Source organism: Aphis gossypii, chromosome 1, assembly GCF_020184175.1.
Source record: "Aphis gossypii isolate Hap1 chromosome 1, ASM2018417v2, whole genome shotgun sequence".
In the NCBI taxonomy this organism is placed as follows: domain Eukaryota; kingdom Metazoa; phylum Arthropoda; class Insecta; order Hemiptera; family Aphididae; genus Aphis; species Aphis gossypii.
The window spans coordinates 75,045,734-75,070,389 of record NC_065530.1 but is presented as its reverse complement, the minus strand read 5'-3'; the positions used below and the strand labels follow the sequence as shown (position 1 = coordinate 75,070,389).

General features: G+C 24.2%; 1 protein-coding gene across 1 annotated transcript; it reads left to right on the top strand.

Moving 5' to 3' along the window:
• The first annotated feature begins 19,828 nt into the window (after positions 1-19,828).
• Positions 19,829-24,397, top strand: LOC114119730 (uncharacterized). Its single transcript, XM_027981413.2, has 2 exons — positions 19,829-20,215; positions 23,976-24,397. The coding sequence occupies exons 1-2, from the start codon at positions 19,876-19,878 to the stop codon at positions 24,263-24,265; spliced, it is 630 nt and encodes a 209-aa protein (XP_027837214.2). The 5' UTR covers positions 19,829-19,875; the 3' UTR covers positions 24,266-24,397.
• The last annotated feature ends 259 nt before the right edge of the window (positions 24,398-24,656 follow it).

The window sequence follows — 24,656 nt, the reverse complement described above, 5'->3', positions numbered from 1 at the left end:
GGATATGTTTTTCGATAAATGGTTGAATTGGGGGGATTGTCTATTATACACTTACTCATTGCCTATTATATATATTCAATAATAAGTAAACATCAGGATTAACGTACCGTTTTACATACGCGGAGGACATTAGTTTGATAAATTGTGAACATTTAAACTTTGAATAATAAATTGATACAAATAGGCTATATTATTTATTTCATTTACATTTTAATCTAACTACATTGATAAGTTTCATTGAAATGAACTATATTTTTAGACGAGTGATTTGTTTATTTATAAAATACTTTTATAATAACGATAAAAATCTCCAAAAATGGGTTACTTCAGCTAAATATACATAAAATATTTTAGGAAACTCAAAAAATATTATATACTAAAATATTTTTCAATTTGATGAAATATTTTAATAAAATGTATTTATTTTTTCAAATATTGTGATTAAAGTAATTACTAATTGTTTACTTTAATATTATAATATAAAGAATTATATGGTATTATAAATTGAATTTCAATTTGTATAATGTTTAAATGTATAATTATCTAATACATTATAAAACAGAACACGTATTATAATGTGTGAACATATGTTTAATACGAGTAAGTATTAAAAGATTGAAGTTTGTATAATCATGTATCTTTATAAGGAATATGTTTAATGAATAATTGAACAATAATAAAGTTATCAAATAACATTTAGATACCGGATATACTTAATAATATATTTATATAATAATCACAAATAATCACGCACATTATGAATTATCATATTATTTCTTGGACATTAAATCAAATTCAAATCAAATAGAGATAAATATATTAGTTAATTTTAGTTTGTTAGATAAAAATAATGGTCAGTTAATCCCATAAAGTATCAATAACATTCAATAATTTTGAAAGAATTTTTAACAAGCTATGTTTCAAAAAAATATCAACAATTTTGAGACTGACTGTGATAAGCCTAAAAACAGTGTTCAATAATCAGTGTTCTGACACAAATGGCTGTATATATGTAACCATGTATGTGTGTGTGGTAGTATGAGATATTAGTTTGATATTATTAATGAATGTATCGACCACTTATGCTTAGTTGGTTCAAAACTTACAGTAATTGTAAATCACAATAAACAACCACCAAAGGTGCAAAATCATAAATTACATCAAACACAATAAATAAATCTTATGACAAAGTAAGACAAATTTAATAATAATATTCAATTAATCAAAAAAAAAAATAGTATCAATAACTATTTTGTATAATTATAATAAAACTAGACAAACAATATTATAATACAATATAATACTATGTATGACGGCGTCTTGGATAGGCAATTTAGCTACATCACTTCCGTGAATAGTATATTATTGTATAAACAATAAACATACACATGGAATGATAAAAATAAAACGTATAATTTTTTTCCGCATTATTTCAGAAATAAACAATTTCTTATAAATTATAATACACAATTTTAATTTTTGATTAGAATGAGTTGAGCATATTTGGCTACCGCATATTTGTGGATCTGTTTTATAAGTAATATTATTTGTTGAATTGCAGATACGATATAGACTATTAAGTATAAGTACCTTAAAAAAACAGGTATATTATGTATGTGTAATGAGTGAATATAATTTTAGATAAAAAAATATATATATATAACTAAGATAACCATTTTTATTTTTTAACAGTTTAAAATTTAATTTCAAGTTAAATTTAATTAAATTATAAAATTGTTAAAAAAATAAAATAAAATAATAATAGGCCCAAAAATACACTTTAGAGAAAAAAGATACTAAATATAAATACACATTACTTTTTTTTTTAGTACATAGTGAATTTATTAAAAATTGAAAACTATGATCTTAAAAATATAATTTAAACATTTAAAACTATATGGTTTCTATGTATTGTATTGTTGTAGAGGAGTATAGTAAAAAAAAAAATATCTAAAAATCCAGAAGTACCACGACTCATAGGAACATCATGATATAACGAGCGAGATTTACATCAACTATGAGAAAAACACATATTGTTAACGTGGTTCTCGAGTAGCAAACACGGATAAAATGTGCCAATAATAACACGTATACAAAAAGAGATATTTTGCTTAAAATACCGGCGCATTTTATCCGAGTATTCATTTCATCTTTTACTCTTACTAAGTGCATATAATTTGAAAACCGTAAAGTTCCGGAGACCATCCGACTGAAGAATCGTTTCAGCCGAATACACATCGCAGACTTTCAACGTCCCGGCAGCACAAGCGACACTTAAAACCGTGTATTGACGGTTGTCTATGTGTTTAACGTCTGCCGTAGAATTACTGACGAACGCATATTCCGGTAGTATCTCAAGCGATATGTAAAGCCATGAATCGTATTCACGATTTTCATCTGCCAACTGCAGCTAAGTTGGATAAAAAAAAACGATAAAAAGGCTCTTTTTAGAACCACCCAAAGTATGGCCCACCCAGCGTGACTCAGTAGGTGTTCTCTTCCTGACTCTTGTACTCTATCACAGCTACTTGCTGAAACGGACACGGAGAGTACGATTGTTCCGTCCTAAACATTTTACAATATGTCAATAATGTCAATCTTGTAAAGTTAGTCTAAGGTCTCAAATATACTCACCATAAAAATCAGCTGTTTGGCCTTATATTAACATTCGTTACCATAATAGTTACAAACATAACTGGAATAGTATTGAATATTTGAAAAATTATTATTGTATTAATATTATAATTATTATAATTATTTAATATTTAGTGTTTAGACCTTAAAATAAACTAAGTATGAATGTACGTTGTATGTTATTTATGATGATATATTATTGATTATTTCTATCAAGTGGATAAATAATAATACATTAATTACATTAATATATTATTTTTACGGGCTATCTGTTACAATATATAACTCCTACGCACTCATTTCTCATATTAAACCCAATTATAAACATAATCAATACTATTACATGATAAGACAAGCTTAGTATTATTTATTATTAAGGCTATATTTTTAAATTTAATCAAGACACAATTAAAACTAATAATATTCATAAATGCTTGTTATTACATAACGAGCCTATATAATATTAATTAATAAATAGAGCCTATTAGAATTTGAAATATTTTAATAGAAATAGGAATAATTAAATATACCTAGGTCTGCAAAACAAAATATTATGATAATATGTTTTAAATTATATATCTCGAGATGTAATATTAAATTAGTTTAAATTGCCATACTATTATTAAAAAGTAAATGAATAGTTCATTAATAATAACATAAGTTATAAAAAAAAATATATATATATATAATACCCTTAGAAATAGATGCTTATACATATTTTCTGTTTACAATTGTTTTTTTTTTTTTTTGTATTCAATGGCTTATCATTAAATTCAAATGTAGCATATAGTTTACTCAATTACGTAAAACAATAACTATACAGTAGTTCAATTAAATCCAATTTTTTTTTATCATGTAAATGTTCCGGAGAGTATAATTTGATATTTAATAAGCGATCATATAAAAATATTATATTTTATTGATATAATAATGGTAAATTTTAATTTTACTGAGAAAACTTAGGATATTATGGAATGTTATACTTTATGAGTAAGTTCCGTTAAAATGTTATGATATTATAAACAATAATATTATTATTTTGTCTAAAGAACTAATTTTATCATCTTTGTACATACTTTTAATATGTTTTTGTTTAAACATACATAATAGGTAATATCATAAGGAGGACATACAAGTGTTCTCCTGTGGTAATAATTATCTCATGGATATCATATATATCTCATGGAAAAATTAAAAATATATATTTCCACCGAATCATATATTTTACTTAATAGTTAATATAATATAAAAAATGGGTCATACACATAGACATAAATAATACATGTTACAAGATGTACAAATATTTAATACAAAGGTTAAATATTTATAATCTTGAGGTAGAAGAGTAGCTTATGATATGCAAATGCGTATAATAGTTATAATATTATTAAAATATTTACTAAATATTATAAACTAGTATAACGAGAAAGTTTCGTATTACTAACAAATGCTGATGACAGAGATGTCAATAATGTCGCATACATCTGGAAAAACTTTATACGCATCGGATATGATGGCAACAGAAGTCTGATTTTGTGTCAGCTGCTTTGCGTTCTTTTTTTTTTTATTTTCAAGTCTCCAATTAAATGACATTTCAAAAGATCTTCGTTTCTATGTTTTTCTGTTTAACTTCATATGTGATTCATAGCAAGCAAATTTCAGCTTTTGGTTAAATTTTCAAAACTAAAAATATGAGAAAAGAATTTTTGTGAAATATACTACTTTAAAATAATGTTATATATAAATATTATTTTATTTTTTTTAAATAAGTTTTTTTAATTTTAAATTTAATTATTAATATTTGTTTTTAAATAACAGAATATCAGCATCAATGAGTTAGCGAATTAAAAAAATATAAACAGTTTCATCAGACCTGGCACTTTTTAAGTATTATCGTGCTCATTTTATCAAGTCTCTAAAATTCTGTCCTCTGGGCTCTGAGTGTTCGATAGACATTTTTGGGAAATACTATCGAGAATATGGTTATTTCATCGAAAGGTTACTGTAAAAGTTTAATTCATTTATTTAGTTAGCTGTAGGTCTTTATAGACATTTTTATCTGAGAAATACTAGTACCAAGGATAAAACATAAGTATAAGACGAGTACAAACATTATAGTTATATTTTTTAATTATAAATAGTGAGTTTATCGGATAATGAAAGTTCGAATTTTAAAATTGGTCCTAGGATGCTAAGTATAGAGTGAACTGTTTTATGTTTAAGTTTAAAAATTGGGTTCTGTGGGTGGGTTCAAGGTTAGGAAAAAATCTCTAAAAAAAATAAGAAAGATGTTAGTTTGATATTTATTAATAATGATTATATTAATAATAAATATAACATTGTTTAATATATTTCAAATTATTATGTTACAATATACTATTTTATCATGAATATCATACAATCATAACATTTATATTATAATATGCAGTATATTTTATGTATGGTGAATTCTTTTTTGTTATTATAACTGTATAAAGATATTAAATTATGCATATAAATTTATCATATTGTGTTTTAAAAATTTCAAACTCAAACTTTATATCAATTACAGGTTGAATTTTAATATACACCTACCATGATATTCAAAGAGGCAATTTAAAATGTTCTAAAATAATTTAAAAGCGACATGCCATGTACATAATATTATGAACCTAAGTGCAAAACGGATATTATGTAAATAAAAAATGATAGTGTGTGTATAACGTCGTAATACTTATCAAATAGCTGAACCATTTAAAATTATTACGTTAAAAAAAATATGCATTTTAAAATGAGTGTAAGTTTCGATAGCTTTAAAATTGTTAGTAAAAAGTAAAAAAAAAATAAATTGTTAAATCTAAGATATAATATTTTATTTTGTTTAATAATTTCAAAACTTCTCCTTTATTTTCATTTAAAACACAAGTTTAAACCTTCTAATACGTTTAATATTAATATTAAATACATTTAACAAAATGATGTAAATTTCACTTCTACATACTTAAAAATAAAAAACATAATGTTATTTTTGGTGAACTTTTATATATTATTATTTATTTATATGTAAACAGCATAACATTTTATTGGGGGAAAAAAGGTGAAAAACGTTTTGATAATGTAGTTAGGAAAAAAAAGTTGGTCGAAATTTACACATGTGCTCAATATGAGTAAATTCAATTTACTCGTAGACGAACGAGTAAATTCATGTTCCAATTATATAAGTCGCTTATAACATTTACCAATGTTATGGCTACTGTTTTTGTGCGCGTCTTCGTACTTATACGTTTGTTCAAATTCACACGTAATTTTATTAAAATTAATTGAAAAAGTGAATTAATATCAACTAGTTTTGAACTCGTAGATGCTCGATGAGAAGTTATCTAATAGACATTTAACAGCTTTGACAAATATTATTAATCGATTCTTGAAAATAATTTTTGCCTAACGAGCTAAACCATGGATGTTCATAAAGCAATCTTTATTTTTTAGGTGGAACATTTGAATCTATACAACATAGTCATTTTTAATCTAATAGTCCAAAAATTAATCACTAGTGATGCATATTAGTTTGGTTTTAATTTTCTTAGATAATTTATTTTTTATTGTATTATACTTTATACGTATACTTCTATTAACTGTCCTTATTTTGTAAGTTTACAAACAAAAAATGTAAGCATTGTCTGTTTAGGTATTCTTAAAATAATCAAAATTTATTCAAGAAGTAGTGAATCACTACATTTTTACAGCATTGCCATTGCAAAATTTTCTTTTTCAAATTGAAGTATTAATCCTAAATTAAAATTACATTTTTACGCAGAAACACATATTGTTATTCGTTGATGTAAAAATATATGTCAACCTATTCATTCTAAAGTTACTCTCTAACACAATATACTATTTTACTGGCACATTTATTCAAATATTGTTTTTATTATTTAAAAAAGATGTATATGACACAATATTTTTTTTATTCTGTTACGGTTATATTTTTATCAATCAAAAAACTTTTAGACGCAATTATAATTATGATACTAGTTTTAATCAAATTAAAAAGACTCGTTTATTTACTTCCACAAATTAATAATAATTTTACTATAAATTTATAAAATCGATGACACAATTTATCTGCAGGACTTCCGTATTTTCTATCTAACATTTTAACAGTAATTACTATATTACATATTAAATTATTACCTTGATAAAATTTACAGCATAATTTAAAATTTTATACTTTTAAAATGTATCTGTTTGTTTCTGGATATTGTGCTGTAATCCTTAGACCATTTAAACAATAAAATTTCATCATCAACAAAAGCGCATTATCAAACTTTAATAGTCGTTTATTCGTCAGTGTTTTTTACAAACAAAACACCCATAATATATTTTTTTTATTTAAATATTGTGATATAATTATTATTAACTATGTGTATTATGCTTAAAATACATAAATCATAGTACAATGAAAATAATTTAGCAAATAAGTTCCAGATTTAATTTATGATTTCCCGATTATTATTTTAACTTCTTAAACTTATAATGTGTAATAAATTTACGAGTATATAAAATAAAATCTTAATTTTAAATATTTTATGTAATTTAAAAATCAAACGTATGCTAATATACTATATTCTTTATGTCTGTATCCAAGACAATAAGCAAACGATTCTTACATTTTTTAGTCCGTGAAAGATTGAATGATGAGGTTTGTGTTACAAAACCGTGTAACTAAAGGTTAAATTCTTTGCATACATAGCTGACAGGAATTCGGTAGAGCCGAATGGTGATTACTTAGGGTGTTTAAAGGTTGGACACTAAATTTACCTTGTGTCATCTATTCATCAAATAGAAACAGTCTGAAAATTAAATTTACTAAAAGAGAGAGAGAGAAAGATATTTGAAAAATATATTACTAAGTACAGTTAAAAATGATATAAAGGAATTATGTCGATTCAGTTCATAAGACTTTGAATTAATAATGCTCATATTATAATATTTGTATTTGTATAAGCTATCCATATTTAATGTTTACTTATTATCATATTATGGAAATTTTGTTGCATACAAGTACATTTTATAACTTATTATAATATGTATTATTTATAATATTCGTTAAAGTTCCATCATGGACATATAAACATAAATCTCAAAAATAATTGAGAATACGATGATGTCAATATATTAAAAGTTTTTTTTAATCTAAAACATATTATTAATCAATAATACAATTTTTGATTATATTAAAACTACATATTTCGAGCTGTTTTCGTATTGTTTGACTTATCTTAATAATTTGCATGTTATAATAATAATTCATCTTATTGGGTAAATATTATTAAGATTAACCAAACACTACGGATTTTTACAATAATTATGAATTATTACAATATTAGATTTCTGACAATCTCTTCGTTTAAACGTTTTTAAAACTAATAACTGATGTGTAGTAGAATTTTAGTACCACTACACTTAAATTTTCTTTCAAGATTTAAAGTTTTAGTAACTAATCCAATAATGCACTTAAAAGTTAAAAGACATAGAGTTGCTAACATGTTTAAATATATTAACATTTGTAATTTTTTAAATATGTTACGCTTATGGTTCAGGTTCTTTAATATTTTATCTTTTTTCCCCCATTAAAAATAATATAATAATTATTGTGATTGTTATTTGGTTCAAAATTATTCACTTAACTTTGTAAAAATAAAAAAATAGTGAAATTCTAAACTGTTTCAAAACGTATTTTCTTAATAACAGTATGTTCCACTGACTCCTTAACATGAATTTACCTACCTAATGCAAGTTATAATCAACTAAGTGTTATAGACTTGAAAATCATGCTTATCGTAATACATTTTCAATTTGGAATTGTCAATTATTACATAAACCACATGGTAATGAAAAGTATATTTTCCAATCAAAAACGCATTCGTAATTTATAAATTTCTATTTCAAAACGATAACACAAATATTGAATTATTATTTTCCATACCATAATAATTTAGATAATATTGACTTAGTTCCTGCTGTTAGTAAAATTGAACAGTTCGTTTGAAACGTTTTAGTTAATTAATAATATCACGTCCGTTCTGATTCAGAATGAAGTGTAAAACATTCAAATTTCAATAAAATTATAGTTAAATTTTAGTGGTAGTGTTTGAAAAAATGATTTTACTATTTAATTAAATATTGAAATACATACCTATATAATACAATATATTATAATGTTAAGCAGTTAAGTTTTCTTTTTTCTTTTTCATTTATTATATTAGTAAATAGTTAAGTATATTTTGATGAAAAACATTATATATTTCTCCTATTTGGAATGTATTATAACATTATTAAAAAATGGAAAGTTAGCTAGCAAGTTCTTGAATGAAAAAAATAAAAACAAACAAATACCTAATCACAAATAATTAGTTAAATATAATATGTATTTTCTATATTTTTAATGTTTGATTCTGCTTTTGGTCAATATTTAAATAATGTTTTAATACAAAAAAAAAAAATTTTTAGTATTTTTTGAGATATTTATAAAAAAGAGTTATGGTTGACTTATCAAACAAGGGACACAATTTAAAAACTAACCATAGTTGTGATAAAATACTATTAGACTTTCAATAAGTAGTAACTATAACCATAGTATTACCATTGATTTTATATAATTATACTACATAATCAATTTTTTAAATAACTAGAATTATTTAAAGGTGTTGCATAGAACTATTAATTATAGTAATTATTAATTATAATCATTTTTTGAAGAGAAAATCCATGCATTCATAATATACCATTATTTTTAGATTTTTCAACACGTGAATCTTAACATAAAAAACAAGTAATTTAATCTGCTATTATATGCCTATAAAGTAGGTTTAGAGTGTAACTTAATATTGCTTAAAATAGCGAATGATAAATTTAATAATTATGAAATTTTGTTTTGAATCTAATTTAAACGATGGCAAACCAAACCTAGGCATGACTGATTCGTTTAACATAAACAAATGTAAGTCGGAAGCTAAGATTAAAATATGTCTATGTATCAGTGATCTGAAGTGTCAATTGGTTTAAATTAATGTAGGTACTTAATGTTCATGGGAAAACGGTTTAAGTGTAAATGTTTCATGCCGCAATCAGTAGTCTAAATAAAAAAACAAATAAACCTATACGTATTAACGTTACTAACAGTAAGTAATATTAAATAAACTAGCATTATTAAGGTTAAATTTATATAACTGCATACTAAATTCTATACATAGCAAGTAACTACATAACATTTAATTATAACCACCAAACGATTAAATAATTTGAATGCGTTTATAGTAATAATATATCAAAATTAATTTACATATTTTGAAAATGGATATTGCCTTAAGTAAAATTCATCATATTCTTTACAGTTTTAAATCACCACAAAAATGTTTTTAAATTATAACAAAATAATTAACATCATTATTCATCATTGAAATATATAATTTTATATATATAATCAACTAAAAATATCTATAAAATATAGGTAACATTTTATTGCATTTACGAATATAATATACTAACTACCTATAATTATAATTTTAAGGAACATTAAGAACATAAAACTGTATTTGTAATTTGTAGCCTAAATTAATTTTTCCTAATTTAAATTAACTTGTTTTATACTAAAACGTAAATTATCAATGTTTTTTTATATATTAATTATTTTACATCAAACATTTTATACTTATATTTATTTGAAAATTCTTCAAATTTTTTATTTTTTATTCTCAACTCATAAATGAGCAATCCCACTGAAATTTATAATTTAAATTATCCTTACATAAATTATCAAAATGTAGAAACTGTTGAAGAACAATATTATAACAATTCAGATTACGATGAGCCTGATGGTAGATTTAAATAACTTAACTTTTGTACAACATTTTATCTTATGAATGAGACTCAATCAACTTAAACCATGGGTCGGCCGCCGGCATACTTTATTATCTCAACCGTTGGCTAAAAACACACAAAAAGACGCTACACAACAGCGCGACGGGAAACACTTGCTCTCCCGATTACTCCTGATTGTCATTCCAGTGACCGCCGTCACAGCTGCCGTTTTGTTCATTACTGCACTCTGGATAAAACCACAATAGGACAGTCGTCTTGTTATCATCACAACCATATTTTACTATTTCTGTATATTATATAGTTTTGGTCTAAATCAATAGACAATATAACACTAACCATACATCGCTATTAATATTGCTTTTTATTGTGGTATATATACGTAAATTCTACTCGCATCCACCCACATCCATCTTGACCTTGGTGTGGTTCTTTTCGCTATGTAGAGCAAACTCATTACGAAATCATTTTTAATTTGTTAGAGATATAAGTATATAACTATACGGCTGAGAAAAAACAAGCAATCGCTGAAATAACACTTAAAATAACCTTACCTAACCTCGAAATAAATCGTTGCTACGAATAAATCAAGTAGTTCAATTATATTATTATTATTAGACAATTATATTATGAATGCACTGAAAACACAAAGAGGAAATAATAAATTATCTTCTAATGAATATTAGAAATTATTAAGTGAAAAGAACGAAAAAATAGATGCAAAAATCTCAAAAACAGGCATTTATTATACATTGGATGTTATCAGTAAATACAACAAAATACGTGGCACACCATAGCCATCCAACCAGTAAATATATTCAACTGTAGAAAACATGCACATCAATAATACCACTGAATTACAAGATTTTTAAGTGAGGAATTAGAGTATATCGAAAAATACATAATACATATTATATATGTAGTTTGATCAAAAATTTACATTTTTATATTTTTATAGTACCTAATTAAAACACTTAAAACCATTTACAAAGCAACCGAATATCATATTTTATAATGCTAGTAAGTATTGGTTTAGTAGCACCTTGATCGATAAATTAACTATAAAAATAGTGAAGCATAATTTATTAATATATTGTTATTTTAGAAAATACTTTAACAAAATTTTACCACAATATACAATTCTACTAAGCGAATAGAAAAAATTATTTTCTCATACTTTAATGCGCTTATAGAATATACATAACCAAACCCTTAGTGTAGTTGAAATCAGTAATAAAACCTGTAAATTACATACTGTAACTATAACGCATATTGTTAGGTAAGTATCTAAAGTTGACATTGTTGTATTATTGATTATATCGTTGATTATGAGCGATGGACGTATAATAGTGTGTTAACACTAATTTTCCAAATGAGAAATTATTATTTGTTTGGTCAAATATAGACTTGTGACTACATTGACAGTACACTAGTCGTGTATAATGCATGGAATAATATATTATGGTAATCCATTAGGTAATATTAGAGTTTAGATCACCAAATAAATGAGTCAAATTAACTGAATACATTAAAGAGTATTTTATAAAAAAATAAATTTTTAATTTGCTTTAGTTTAAATAAAAGTATAAATTATATCTATTAAATAGATAAAAAAAAACACATCATGTGGTTAGTAATATTACATTTAATTAAATACAATTTTCGGAAATCATATAGCATTATATTATTATACATAGATATAATATTGTGATTGTTTTGAATTGTAGTGTAAAGGTAATGTCCTACATTACATATGTCTGGATTGTTTGAAAACGTGGAAAAGAATGTATTTACCCAAAAAGAGATACATCGAACAATTTCAATCAATAAGGTGTGGACATTTTATTAATTTTACTACAGCCGACTATTATTACCTATTCTATACTAAAATTAAAATAAGTATGAGGTGTCTAGTCAATTTAGTAAGATGTCAATTTTTCTTACATCTAAAAACTTGAAAATGTTTTATAATAATTAATTTTTAAAAAAAAATAATATAAATATTATGTGATAACTGATTAGCATAATTTAACCGCTTTATTCATATATATATCACTAAAAAATTATCGTACAAATATGATATTGCATAGGCAAATATAATATACATTACATACTAAAGATCTAAACTATCTCTAATAATTCTACTCATAAACCTAGAATCTAGGTTCTAGATCATCATTTATTCGCAAATCGTTGAAAAAAAAATAATTTGAGTTTATAAAAAAAAGTTTTCAGAACAAAATAATGTAGAAGTAATACAATAGCATAAGAAACAAAAGACAAGAATTATTTATCCAAATTTTATAAAATAAAAAAGCTAACACAATAAAAGATTTAGGTAGCAAAAATGCACAGCGCACAGCATAATATTTATTAAGAACTATGTTATTGCAGGTAATATTATGAAGTTAAAGCATACATAAATTTTCTTTTATCATAATAAGGGATATTATTTTATTTATCATAGGCATATATATGTATATTAGTTGCTTTTAAAAATTCATTAAAACGAAATGTGTGTTTCATCTAATAAAGCCTGGTGGTTTAGTTCAATTTTATTATTACTTGATGTTTTGTTGAATTAATTAGCTTATAAATTGACAATAATTATTACGATGTGTTTATAAAATAAAATAATACATAATCACTACTATCTAAAGAAAGTATTTTTTTTTTGTATGATTTCAATATTATTTTAATGACTTATGAACTAAGTGAACTAGGTTGATGATGAAATCATTGTTGGTAATTAATTGTGAACGATGAATCGATATATATCCTGATTAAGCAACGACAGTTATTATTATCAATATCACTCTATCTCGCATGGAAATCAGGATGAAATTATTAATAGCTCGCAATGTGTCACAATGTGTTATGAGTGGTCAGAATAAGTATTCTTTTATATAAATAATATATTTCATAATATCGATTGGCATTCTCTCGTAGTATCAAGAAAATATTAGGTGATCAAGCCACACATTACAGATATAGCCAAATAAAAATAATTATCATTCTTATTTATTACAAACACGTACACAATTTATTGTATTATGTTTTGTAACACAATTTTTATCCACGCTAATAAAATTATAATAAAACTAAAAATATCTGTTCTGTCATTATTAAGATACTATATTGTAAAAGTGTAGAATAATAACAAAATAATTATATATTATTATGATTAAATTGATATTTTGGAAATTGCACCATTTTAGCTCGAAGTATGAAATTCAACGTAAATAATATATATATATATATATGAATATGATAAATAATCGTGTATTGCGTGAAAGTATTACTTATAAATAAGATATTTACCGTACACGAGTTTTATACCTCATGATGTGCATATGAGACTTAACTAATAACTTAAAAAAACTTTAATTACACATCCATTGTAATATAATTAATACCTTGTATTTTCCTGGTCGAAATTCGACCAATAGAAACTTCCAGAAATAAAAAAATATATATATCTCAGAGTTCCTCCATCAGTCACTTGGACAAGTTGAAACGACCAAAAAAACAAGTTCTAGACTCCTAGAGTATATAAAATAAATTAGTATAGATAATCTATTGTTACATATTATTATATAGGTTGACACAAGTTCAAATCGAATTTCCGTCATTAATTAATATATATTATTTAATATAATTAATTATGTATAAAAACAAAAAAATGTTAATATGTACCTATGTATAATTAATGTCCAACTGATGACCTAGATTGTGAGGTTTATCTTTAAAAATAAAATAATAATTATGTATTTAAAGTTAAATTGTCTTAAAAATCCACTAATAAAATAGATTTATTGGGATATTATTTTTTATGAATTGGTTATTCAAAAGTTTTTTTTTTTTTTAAGTGGTTTAGTAGTTTAATTATCTAATATATTTTACAATATCGCATAGTTTTTATAATTTTAGCTTATAAAATAATATGGACGAAAATTAATCATCCAAGTCAAAGCAATGGATATTTTTAGGCAATAAACCTTGAAATATTGTGATTATGTAAATATTTCTACAATCATACACTCGTATTATACATTAATAACTTTATAAATTATTTGAATAAAAGCAATTACGTTGACAGAAATCATTATTTATTATAAAGAGATACTCGTTAATATAGAGATCAAAAGGTCCAGTATATTATATTATATGATTCTAGATTTTCAAAAACAAACAGATGAAACCTACACAAAATGTTTGGAAATATACTTTTATCCTACGGGTTAGATTACAATTCATATATTTTTACAAGAAAATTATATTCGCCTGTCTTTGTGTTTGTAAACTAAGTTCACGCGTGCTTTGTGTGTAAATTTACACAGACTTTGTAGCTAAAATTTATTCACTTTTTTGGGTAAATTGAATTTATCGTGTATCGTTTTAACTAGTTAGACTTGAAAGTTTTACATTTATTGTTATAGAGTTACATTCATCCATTTTGTTTTTCATAATCTACATTGTAACATTGTAAACCTCAATAGTATGTTATAAAAGTAAAAGAAAACGAAACATACATATTAATAATTTTTTTTTTTTAATAAGTTGTCTAAAACAAAAATAATATAATTTAGTTATTAATAATTAATAAAAATTATAACGAATATTGAAACAATTTCAAAATATGTTATTAACCTACTTAGCTATAATTTACTATACTTTTTAACATCATTTGTTGAGTTCCAGTAGTTTAACCATTCAAAGTCAATGCTAACCATAATAATGTCAACAACTAAATAAATATAAATTAAAAAATATCATTAACCTGTTAAGTGAAACTGATAAAACTGTAAATGGATGTATTTGGATTCAAAGGTAATAAAAAGCCAAAAATATATATTTATATATATTTTACGTTTACATAACATCAGCAGCAACATATACGAGTACATATATTCTGTAGTGCTATACCTTCTTCGTTAGTTAAAACTAAATAATTGTTAATATTCATACCTAATCATATTCAATTAGTATAAGTAATTAAGTAGTATTTTCTTTACTATTCCCACTACATAATATAAATAAAATGTTCTAAGTAATATTTTACAGATTTTAGAAAATTATGATATGCATTCATTAACTAACACAATATACGAGTTAGCAACGTATGGATGGTCATATTTTTAATTAAGATGTACCCTCCCTTTTTGATCAAATCTAACAGTTCCTTTTTCGGCCATTTAGTTTTGTTTTTATTATTTACAAACATATTAACTGAATTTGATAATTTTTATTCTTAATAAAATGATTGTATATATAAATGTGATTTTGGATTATAAAAAAAATACAACTGCCTGAAAAAAGTATACCTTCTTGAATACGTCCAATATTAAGATTAAGTTTTATTTTTTATAATTATTCACTTATTTAAATATATATATATATATATATATGCTAAACAATAAAATAAAAATAAAATGTACAAAAAAATATTTTGACATAATATTATCCTGGACATATTAAAAAACTAATTTTTGTTTGGAAAATTGTAGTATTTTTATATTTTTCAATGTAATATAAATTAAATAAATTGAATTTGTTTGGTTTTTTTTTTTTTTAAATAAAGAAGATAACAGAGTTTTTACATGTTCTATATAATATAAATTTCAACACCAATTTCAGTTGTTAAAGTCATAATATTTCAAAGTATATTATCACCTAAGTAACCCTGTTTTTAAGAGGAATATATTTAAGGTAACAGAAGTAGTTAATTATTACAATTTGAATTTTTCAATTTTATTATCATGATTTAACTATAACTAGGTTAGGCCTAAATCCTATAAAAAGAAATAAAAAAGTCATATATTTTAATAAAGATATGAGTGCAAATATTTACTTCATGATTTAAAACGCGACTGCTGATCATGCAAATAAATACGTTTATTCTCAACGATTTTGTGTTTCGTTTCCTACTCAGATTCACTGGGTGCGACATAAACGACAATTAAGTAATCTCCAAATTTTTACATAGCCGTTGCAAGTTAGATTATGTTATGTATATATGAATAAATCTAAGCAGGAAAGCAGTCTTCAGCCTATAAAATAGAACTATGGTCGCTGTATTATATTGTTGTTAATAAACGACGTTGTGTGAAGGCTAAATTATCTATAAGTTATTCATTCCATATGCAGTAATAAAAATAAAAAATTAAGATAAATTTGGTAAACAAATTCCCGTAATATTAATATGTCTAATGTATCAAATAGTATTATCACGTTTGAGCAGAACTATTTACAATTAGTAGAAATTGAATTTATTAAACAATTATTTCAACGTATAATACAAATTAATAAGTATTAAAAATGAAAAAAAATGTTAGGGTGTAATGGTCATTAAAGTGTTTTAAGGTAGTACGTCACTTTTTTAATTTAGAAGTCTAATGGATCTCACGCATAGTAATGGCTATATTTAATGTATATGTTTTAAATATAGTTCAAATATTTCCGAATTTTTTTTAAAAAAAAATTAACATTTGTAATAAGATACAATAAAAAATTAAAACTTTTCTTTCCGATTTTCAATTAATATTATTAAAGTACTTAAATACTACCAACTCAAAATATATTAAAAAAATATATAATTTTGAGCTATACAACTAGCTGTTTCATAATTTTTGATTGTTACTACAATACAAATACTATTTGTAGGCAGAACTATTTTTGGAGAATAATACATTTTCCCTTCTCGCAATATTATCTAGGTAATGATAAATGATAATGATACTGTAATATTAAAATAATATGTTATAATATTTTGTAACCTTATCCAAATTAAATTTAAAATGAAAAAAAAAGTTTGTGAAACAGTTATCTGGATGAAACATACCTAAATTTTGATAAGTTAGTTTTGGGGTGTTGCATAAAATAAGCATAATTTTTATTAATTTTGTATAATTTAAAATTATAAAAAGCACTCATTTGTTTGAAGCATAATTTTATATTTACCTGTAGGTATTTTGTCTTGAAAAAATTATAATTTATGTTAATACTAATTATTTTTTTGTCTTTGATAACTAGATATGTTTATATCAATTATAATATTTACTACATAATATATGAATTGAATACATTTTATGGATAACAATTTAGTTTCTTTGATGATTTATTTTAGATCAATAACAATTTTTTTGAAAACAAATTCGATCGGGTAGAAATACATAAAATACATATATAATCATAAAATACTAGTCTATGGTAAGTCAGCATACTAATAAAAATAATTTAATTAATAATACCTTTATTTACATTTATAAGTACTATAGACCGATAAGACACAAATTTAAACATTAACAATACTAATGTTGATACTTTTCAATGATTCTTATAGTGGCCTCTATATAATATACATAATACTACTAGTACTATTATTGTCCGCATGCTAGCATCCTTGTAACGGAATAATATTATATTATCTGTTTGTAAAAAAAATCATTATTATTAAAAATTGTATAGGCATTATTATAATTTTTAATGTTTAACTATTAATTCTTACATATATTTTTTATATTATAATGTAATATAGAGTGAATTCCATCATAATAAATTCATTTAGACTTTAAAAAAATTAAGGTTATAGATTATAGGTTATAAAGACAATATAAAAATGATGAATCACTAAGTGGCTCACATTTTTGATAAATTATATTAAATATAAGGTAGGATGATTAAATTTTACATTGCAGATAAATAAAGAAAACCATAAGATTACAATATGAACCATAAAAAATCTAAAAAGGTATGTACGGCATCGTGCATGTAAACATTTTAAAAAGTATCAATACATTTCATGGAACAATACATATTACGGGAAATAAGAAAACCAACTTTTATATTTTGTTTTAAAACAAAGTTTTTACTCTTAAAGGATTGAAGGATATCAGATTATGAGGTCTTATTGTGTTAAACTTTTCTCTTACACTTATTAAAGTGGCTGGTAACTAGGTATATCAAAATCATATTCACGCAGATCAATCATAAACCATCTAGGTAAATTATATATTTTGAATTGATTTTAAATTCAAATAAGTTAAAGTGATATATAAAAATATAAAATCACATTTTTTCATACATTGACAATTTTAAACTAAAAATATTGATTTATGTAAACAATATAACTGAATTAAAACAAATTGGCTTTGAATTAATTTATTTTCATTATTCCATTAATTAATTTCGAAACATAACATATGTAAGTTGAACTTACTTCTCATTACATTTTTATTTTATTTTTTTATTATAATTTTTTTTTTCTGGCGGGTGGTGGTGGGGTGAGAAGGAGATAATAACTTACACATTTTAAACATACACTTTATAAAAATATAGCAATACTTACTGTTATAACTTGCATAATAATTAGTAAACTGTAATTTTAAAACTTAAAATATTATAATTAATTAGATTTTAAGTTTTCAATCAATTTATAGAACTGTTAATCAGCTAGTTTAAAATATTGAAATTCAAAATATTGACCATAATAAATAATTACTTACTAAATATTAAAATTAATAATAATAGTAAAATGAAAATAATTTTAGCTGTTGTTAATGCAGTTATATTATTTGTAATTTAATTTTGTACATATAAAAAACAATAATAAATATTATTGTATAAAACAATATAAAATAATAACAAAAAAAAAAACTGTCTATATCAGTTGAATGTAAAAACATTTTTATACATGTTACCTAATACCTAGTATTAAGAGTAGTTAGTGGTTGGTACTATTATTAGTTGGGTATAACATTTACAAATTTTACGTTGTTGTTTATAGAACTTTCAGTCCAGTTAGTTGACGTTGTATGTGTTTGAAATTGAATGATATAAAATTATTATATTTAAAATGCGTTTATTATAATAATATAATACAGTTAATATAATCAATACGAATAATTTAGCTTACAATATTAAAAGTTCTTAAAATAGTTCATTATGGTCAGAAATTTTAATAGTCTGTTAATAGTTATAATTATAAAGAAAGTGTAGTGATTTGTAAATGATCAAGTATTTACAATCAGTTTTTAAATATAAATATATTTTACAAATCCTTACTGATATTATATCTTAATACTAGAGCAATAATGTGTACTATTAATTTATCATTGTTGTCGAGTAAACAATATACATACAACTTAGTGTATAAGTGTAGCTTAATAAATATTATGTATCAAAGAAGTGATACAATTTTATAGAATGTCAAATATCTTTGATAGTGGCTATTTGAATATCTCACGGGACTTAAATAATAATAATTAAACAATTGAATCAGAGTTATTTTGTCAGGCAACCAAATAAATAATACTGCTAAAATATTATTATTATTTTATTTTATTTGTTTTATTAAAAACATATTTTAAATAAAAATATAACATGATGACATATCAACATAAGTACATGAAAAGTTTGGTCAATAATATTTTCGAACACCGTAATTACAATCGTACTGAACAAAAAGTCAATGTATCGTTCAAAGGACCCATAAATAAAAAGTATTTTACGGAAGATCCAGAGGCGGAAAACATTGAACGACTCCTTTTAAGCAATCCAATGTATTTGAACCCAGATATCCTAACACAGATTGAGCTCGCTCAAATGACATCGTCGAATGCACAAACTGTTGGTTATCGTCCATCTTCCAGGATTGAACGCCTAGCTATGCCGTTGCCGCGATGGCGTAAACCGCTGATTCGATTGAGGAACGTTAACAAGAGTAAGCTAAAAAACTATGATAATAATAATATTAATAACTAGCTGACTCGGTGCACTTTGTTGTCCGTTAAAAATGCCAATTCTATATAATATGATTCGAATTTTGATTAATTTGTTACTTAATATTCGGATAAACGGTGTTACAAACTTAGACATTTTCATTGACCGTTTTGGTTCTCAAAAATCTTGAAAAATGTTACAAAAACGAGGAAAATAAATAATAATAACAAAAAAATTGTTACCATGGTTACAGAAAATAAAATAGTAATAATAATAATAATAGTAATAGTAGTCATCGGGATTTTTTATTTTTTATTGTATTTTTTTTTTAACTTTCTTAACTTTTTCTTACATAAGAACCTTTTCCTGGTAATTACGACCCAAACAAAAAAAGAATGAGCGAAATCGGTCTAGGCGTTGTTGAGTTATGCGCTTATCAACACATTTTGCGATTCATTTTTATATTATAGATATAGACCGAATTGTGTATCCTAGTTACTAAATAGAAAACTCTCTAGGCTCAGTACCCATATATAAAACGGATTATCTCCATTAATCTTATTATAATACTAACCACTAAAATTTGGCGCACGATTTCAATAAACATTTTGTACTTAAAATTTATAAAATTGCTTTTGGGTGCAGGCAAAGTAAACGTCACAAATCAAACAAGTATTACAACATTTAAAATAGAATATTTAAGTACCTACATGTTTGTGTCTACTGTCTATACTTTTTTTTCTAATAAAAAATATATCTCGAATAGTTTTTGTAATTATATTTAAAATGTTTTATCCAATATGTTAAGTATAAAATTTAATAATATTTTAATTATTTTTATGGATCAAAATAAAAAATTCTCAAACGTTCTCGGTACACCATTAAAAATAAGACATAGTATTAGGTCTTAGATAAATTCTTTAGGAAACACAAGTATAGACAGTAATCGTTTTCTAATAGTTTGCTCAAATACTCATATTTGTTTGTGGTAATTTGAATTAAAACTTGGAAATTTTACTGATATATTGTACAAATAAAAATTGAAATTTTGTATTATTTCGAACATATAGTGTATTACAACGCAAGAAATTTAATAATATGTTACTCGCAGTACGACAAAAGATGTTATTTTTGTATTTATTAAATAAAAAAAATATAAAATATTATAAATGACTGTTTATAATAATAATAATACATACTAGGCCCGTATTATTTTCTTATTATTTCATACTCTAAGTAAGTTTTATAATAAACGGTGCAACAACGTTTCAAGTAGACTTATGGAAAACATTCTAAAAAATATTTCTTATTATAATTAGTGTCTAATTATTAAAATTATTCAAGAGACCATAAACTCATGAATTTTATTCGTTTTTAATTGGTTGATTGATGACAAAAATGTATATTTATATCCATTGCAAGTACTCTTCTAAAGTAAAAAATATAAGGATGTACCCTAGTAGAATAATCTCCACTCTAAAAATAAATTTCAAATTGATGAGTTCACAAAATATTTTCTCAAGTATAGAATCAGATATGTCTTATTTAATACATCTTGTTCGATTTTATTATATGTACCGATAATATTTTTTATTCTTCTCACTTAAAGCGAAAAAAGATTCAAAATATTAAGATATTTTAAGAATAAAAATAATTAGGTAATGGATATAATTAATTGCATGGTTCATTTGTTCTATAAAATGATCATTTTTTCATACATTTCAATTGATATCATAAACCGTAAGAACTTTTTTAAGAATATTATGCGTAATATTATATAATATATAGTATCAAAAATTCTTTGTGGTAGCAAATTATTACGGCCAAAAGATTCATCGCTGAAAGTTTCGTTTAGCTACTATTAACATGTTATTTTACAAAATATGGCCCACAATGATTCTTTTTAAAGATACGAGTATAACAAAAATATCGCAACATTAAAATTTCATATAATTCAACTAAAACATTCAAATGAAATATCATTGATTCCAAATCTCAATTACACCCCGGTTATCAGTATGTGCTTACTCAGTTTATTATTGTTTTTTATTTCACCCGAACTTTTTTATTTATTTTGAGTTCGTCTTCATATTATTTATCGTGCTGGGTTAATACAACACACATCACGATATTTGTAATAGAACGCAAATTACTATGATTTTTAATTCAAAGGTACTGTTATCTATTTATTGAATTTCTATACAATTTTATAAATTACAAATTATTGGTTTTTTATTTAAAAAATATGTATATAAAAGTTTATAAATTCTTTCGAACTGTACAGATAAAATATGTATGGTCTACAATACGTAGGGGGGTTAGGTTATCAAACCTACTTACAGTACGGATAACGATTAAATAATGTTGATCATATGGGTGCAAATGACGTTGATGGCTCATTCTCTTTATGGACAGCAGTGGCGACAATATTTCTGGTAGGTGATTGCAGATGATGGCTTGTTCTCTTTATGGACGGCAGCTACGGCAATGTTTTACTGGTTAAGGAGGGTTTGTTACAGACCCCGTTCACGTTTTAATGTTATATGCATGTGCTTTAAAATGTCTTCCGTGGCTCGGGGACGTTGGCTCGTTTTGACTCCGATGGATAACGGTGTTTTAATATCTTCTCAGTCGTCACAACTCACAGTTTTAAGGTTTTTATGGTTGTATTGGTTCTTGGTGTTGTATACCCATGTAGGTATACCGGTCACAAAGTACCAGCTGGATCGTATTTCAATAAGATACAATGATACAATGGGTATAAGTTGTAGGTGAAGTGTGTATATTTTCTGGACGGCCGGTTGCAGTTTGTATGCCCTTTGACTCGCCACTTATTTGTGTGTTGCTTACTGAAATGGTTTTGCTGATTATGGTGTTCGTCAAATGAATTAATGTATTATGATGTGTATTTATTGGCTCAGGATGAACGGAGTAGATATATGACCTTTGATTTTTTAATATTGATTTGAGTTTAGAGTATTTTATAAATAAGATATGATTGGGCGGCACCCATACTCGAGACAACCATGGAATGCGTGCTATCTATATTATGTGCATAATAACCGCGCGTGGCTGGAGATTCTGATGAAGGAATGGTACACAGGAGAGCGCTGGTAGCATATCATAAGACTAATTCATAGAATTTCTATCTCCATATTGTTTGTTTTTTCAGGAGGGACAAAAAACGTGTTATTTATTCAAAAATAAGAATACTTGAAATAAATGTATTAATTGATGGCATCGTTAATATTATTTTTAACGAAAACCCTAAAACATCAATGACACTCTTGTAACAGGATTTAGAACTAGTTCTTCATATGAAAAAAAAAAAAAATGGATAATATTTTTTAATTTAATGGCATTATGAATACGTAACTAATAACTATAAACACGAAATACTTAACTAATACAAATTGAGAACAGAAATAATAGTTGATAAAACAATATTATCATTAACAACAATTTTTAAAAATAATATTTATTTCTCTCAATTATTTGTCTTCTCTTTTCAATGGAACTTTTTCTTGTATAACAAATCAGGTATGGTGATGAGCCGTTTTCTCTATATTTTGTATGTTTATAAATACTTTCAAGGAAGAATAAACTATTATTTTTGAGGCAGCATGTTTCTATATACTTATTATTACTACTTATTACAGCATACTTTATTTTAAAAAGTCATAAACAAAAAAATTGCATTTTTTTAATTAGAACTTATGATACGTATGATTGTTGTTGCTATACCGTTAAATATTTCACAGAAGTTAACCGTAAAATTCCATGGTGCAAAAAGGGCCCTAAAGCTCCCGATGACAAAGTTCAAGTGATAAGACCACCACCTCTACCAGCAAGAACTAAAACAGGAGTATCACGTGCAGCTCTTAAGTATGAGGCGACGGATCACATAAAACGATTGGCCAAACACCGACCAATACCAAAAAAGGACGACGACAAAAAGTTTTTCTCTGTAAAGCCATTGTCACTTATTTACAAGCCGTCACCTCGTATCAATGAATTAGCCAAGCCCCGACACCATAATGTAAAGAAGTGATTATCGTTGATTCTAGTAATTACTATTATTATTATTTTAGGTTTTTAAGTTTTTCAATAAAAATATACACTTTTATCCTTATATTTTATAGCAAAATATTTTAGGTAGGTAGTACTTTTATATCCAAAAATTAAATTTGTTTTTGCATATTAAGACAATTTTTTATTGCATATAAATCCTAGTCCTAGTTATAACTATTACGGTCATAAGTCATGACTATATTATGTTAATATTTTTTAAAACAAAATAATTAAATTATTTTTATAATACAATTTATGAATTTAATATCTTAATTTGTATATACTGTTTGAAATGTTGTTGAAAAACAATTCGTTATTTTAAAAACTATTAATGTTTTTATAATATTAATTTTCTTACAACTTTAGGGAAA

Excerpts from the sequence above, each read along its gene's own strand:
- LOC114119730 (XM_027981413.2), top strand. The coding sequence starts at position 19,876 with ATGATGACATATCAACATAAGTACATGAAAAGTTTGGTCAATAATATT. Across the intron at positions 20,216-23,975 it reads ATTGAGGAACGTTAACAAGA|AAGTTAACCGTAAAATTCCA; the intron begins GTAAGCTAAAAA and ends AATATTTCACAG.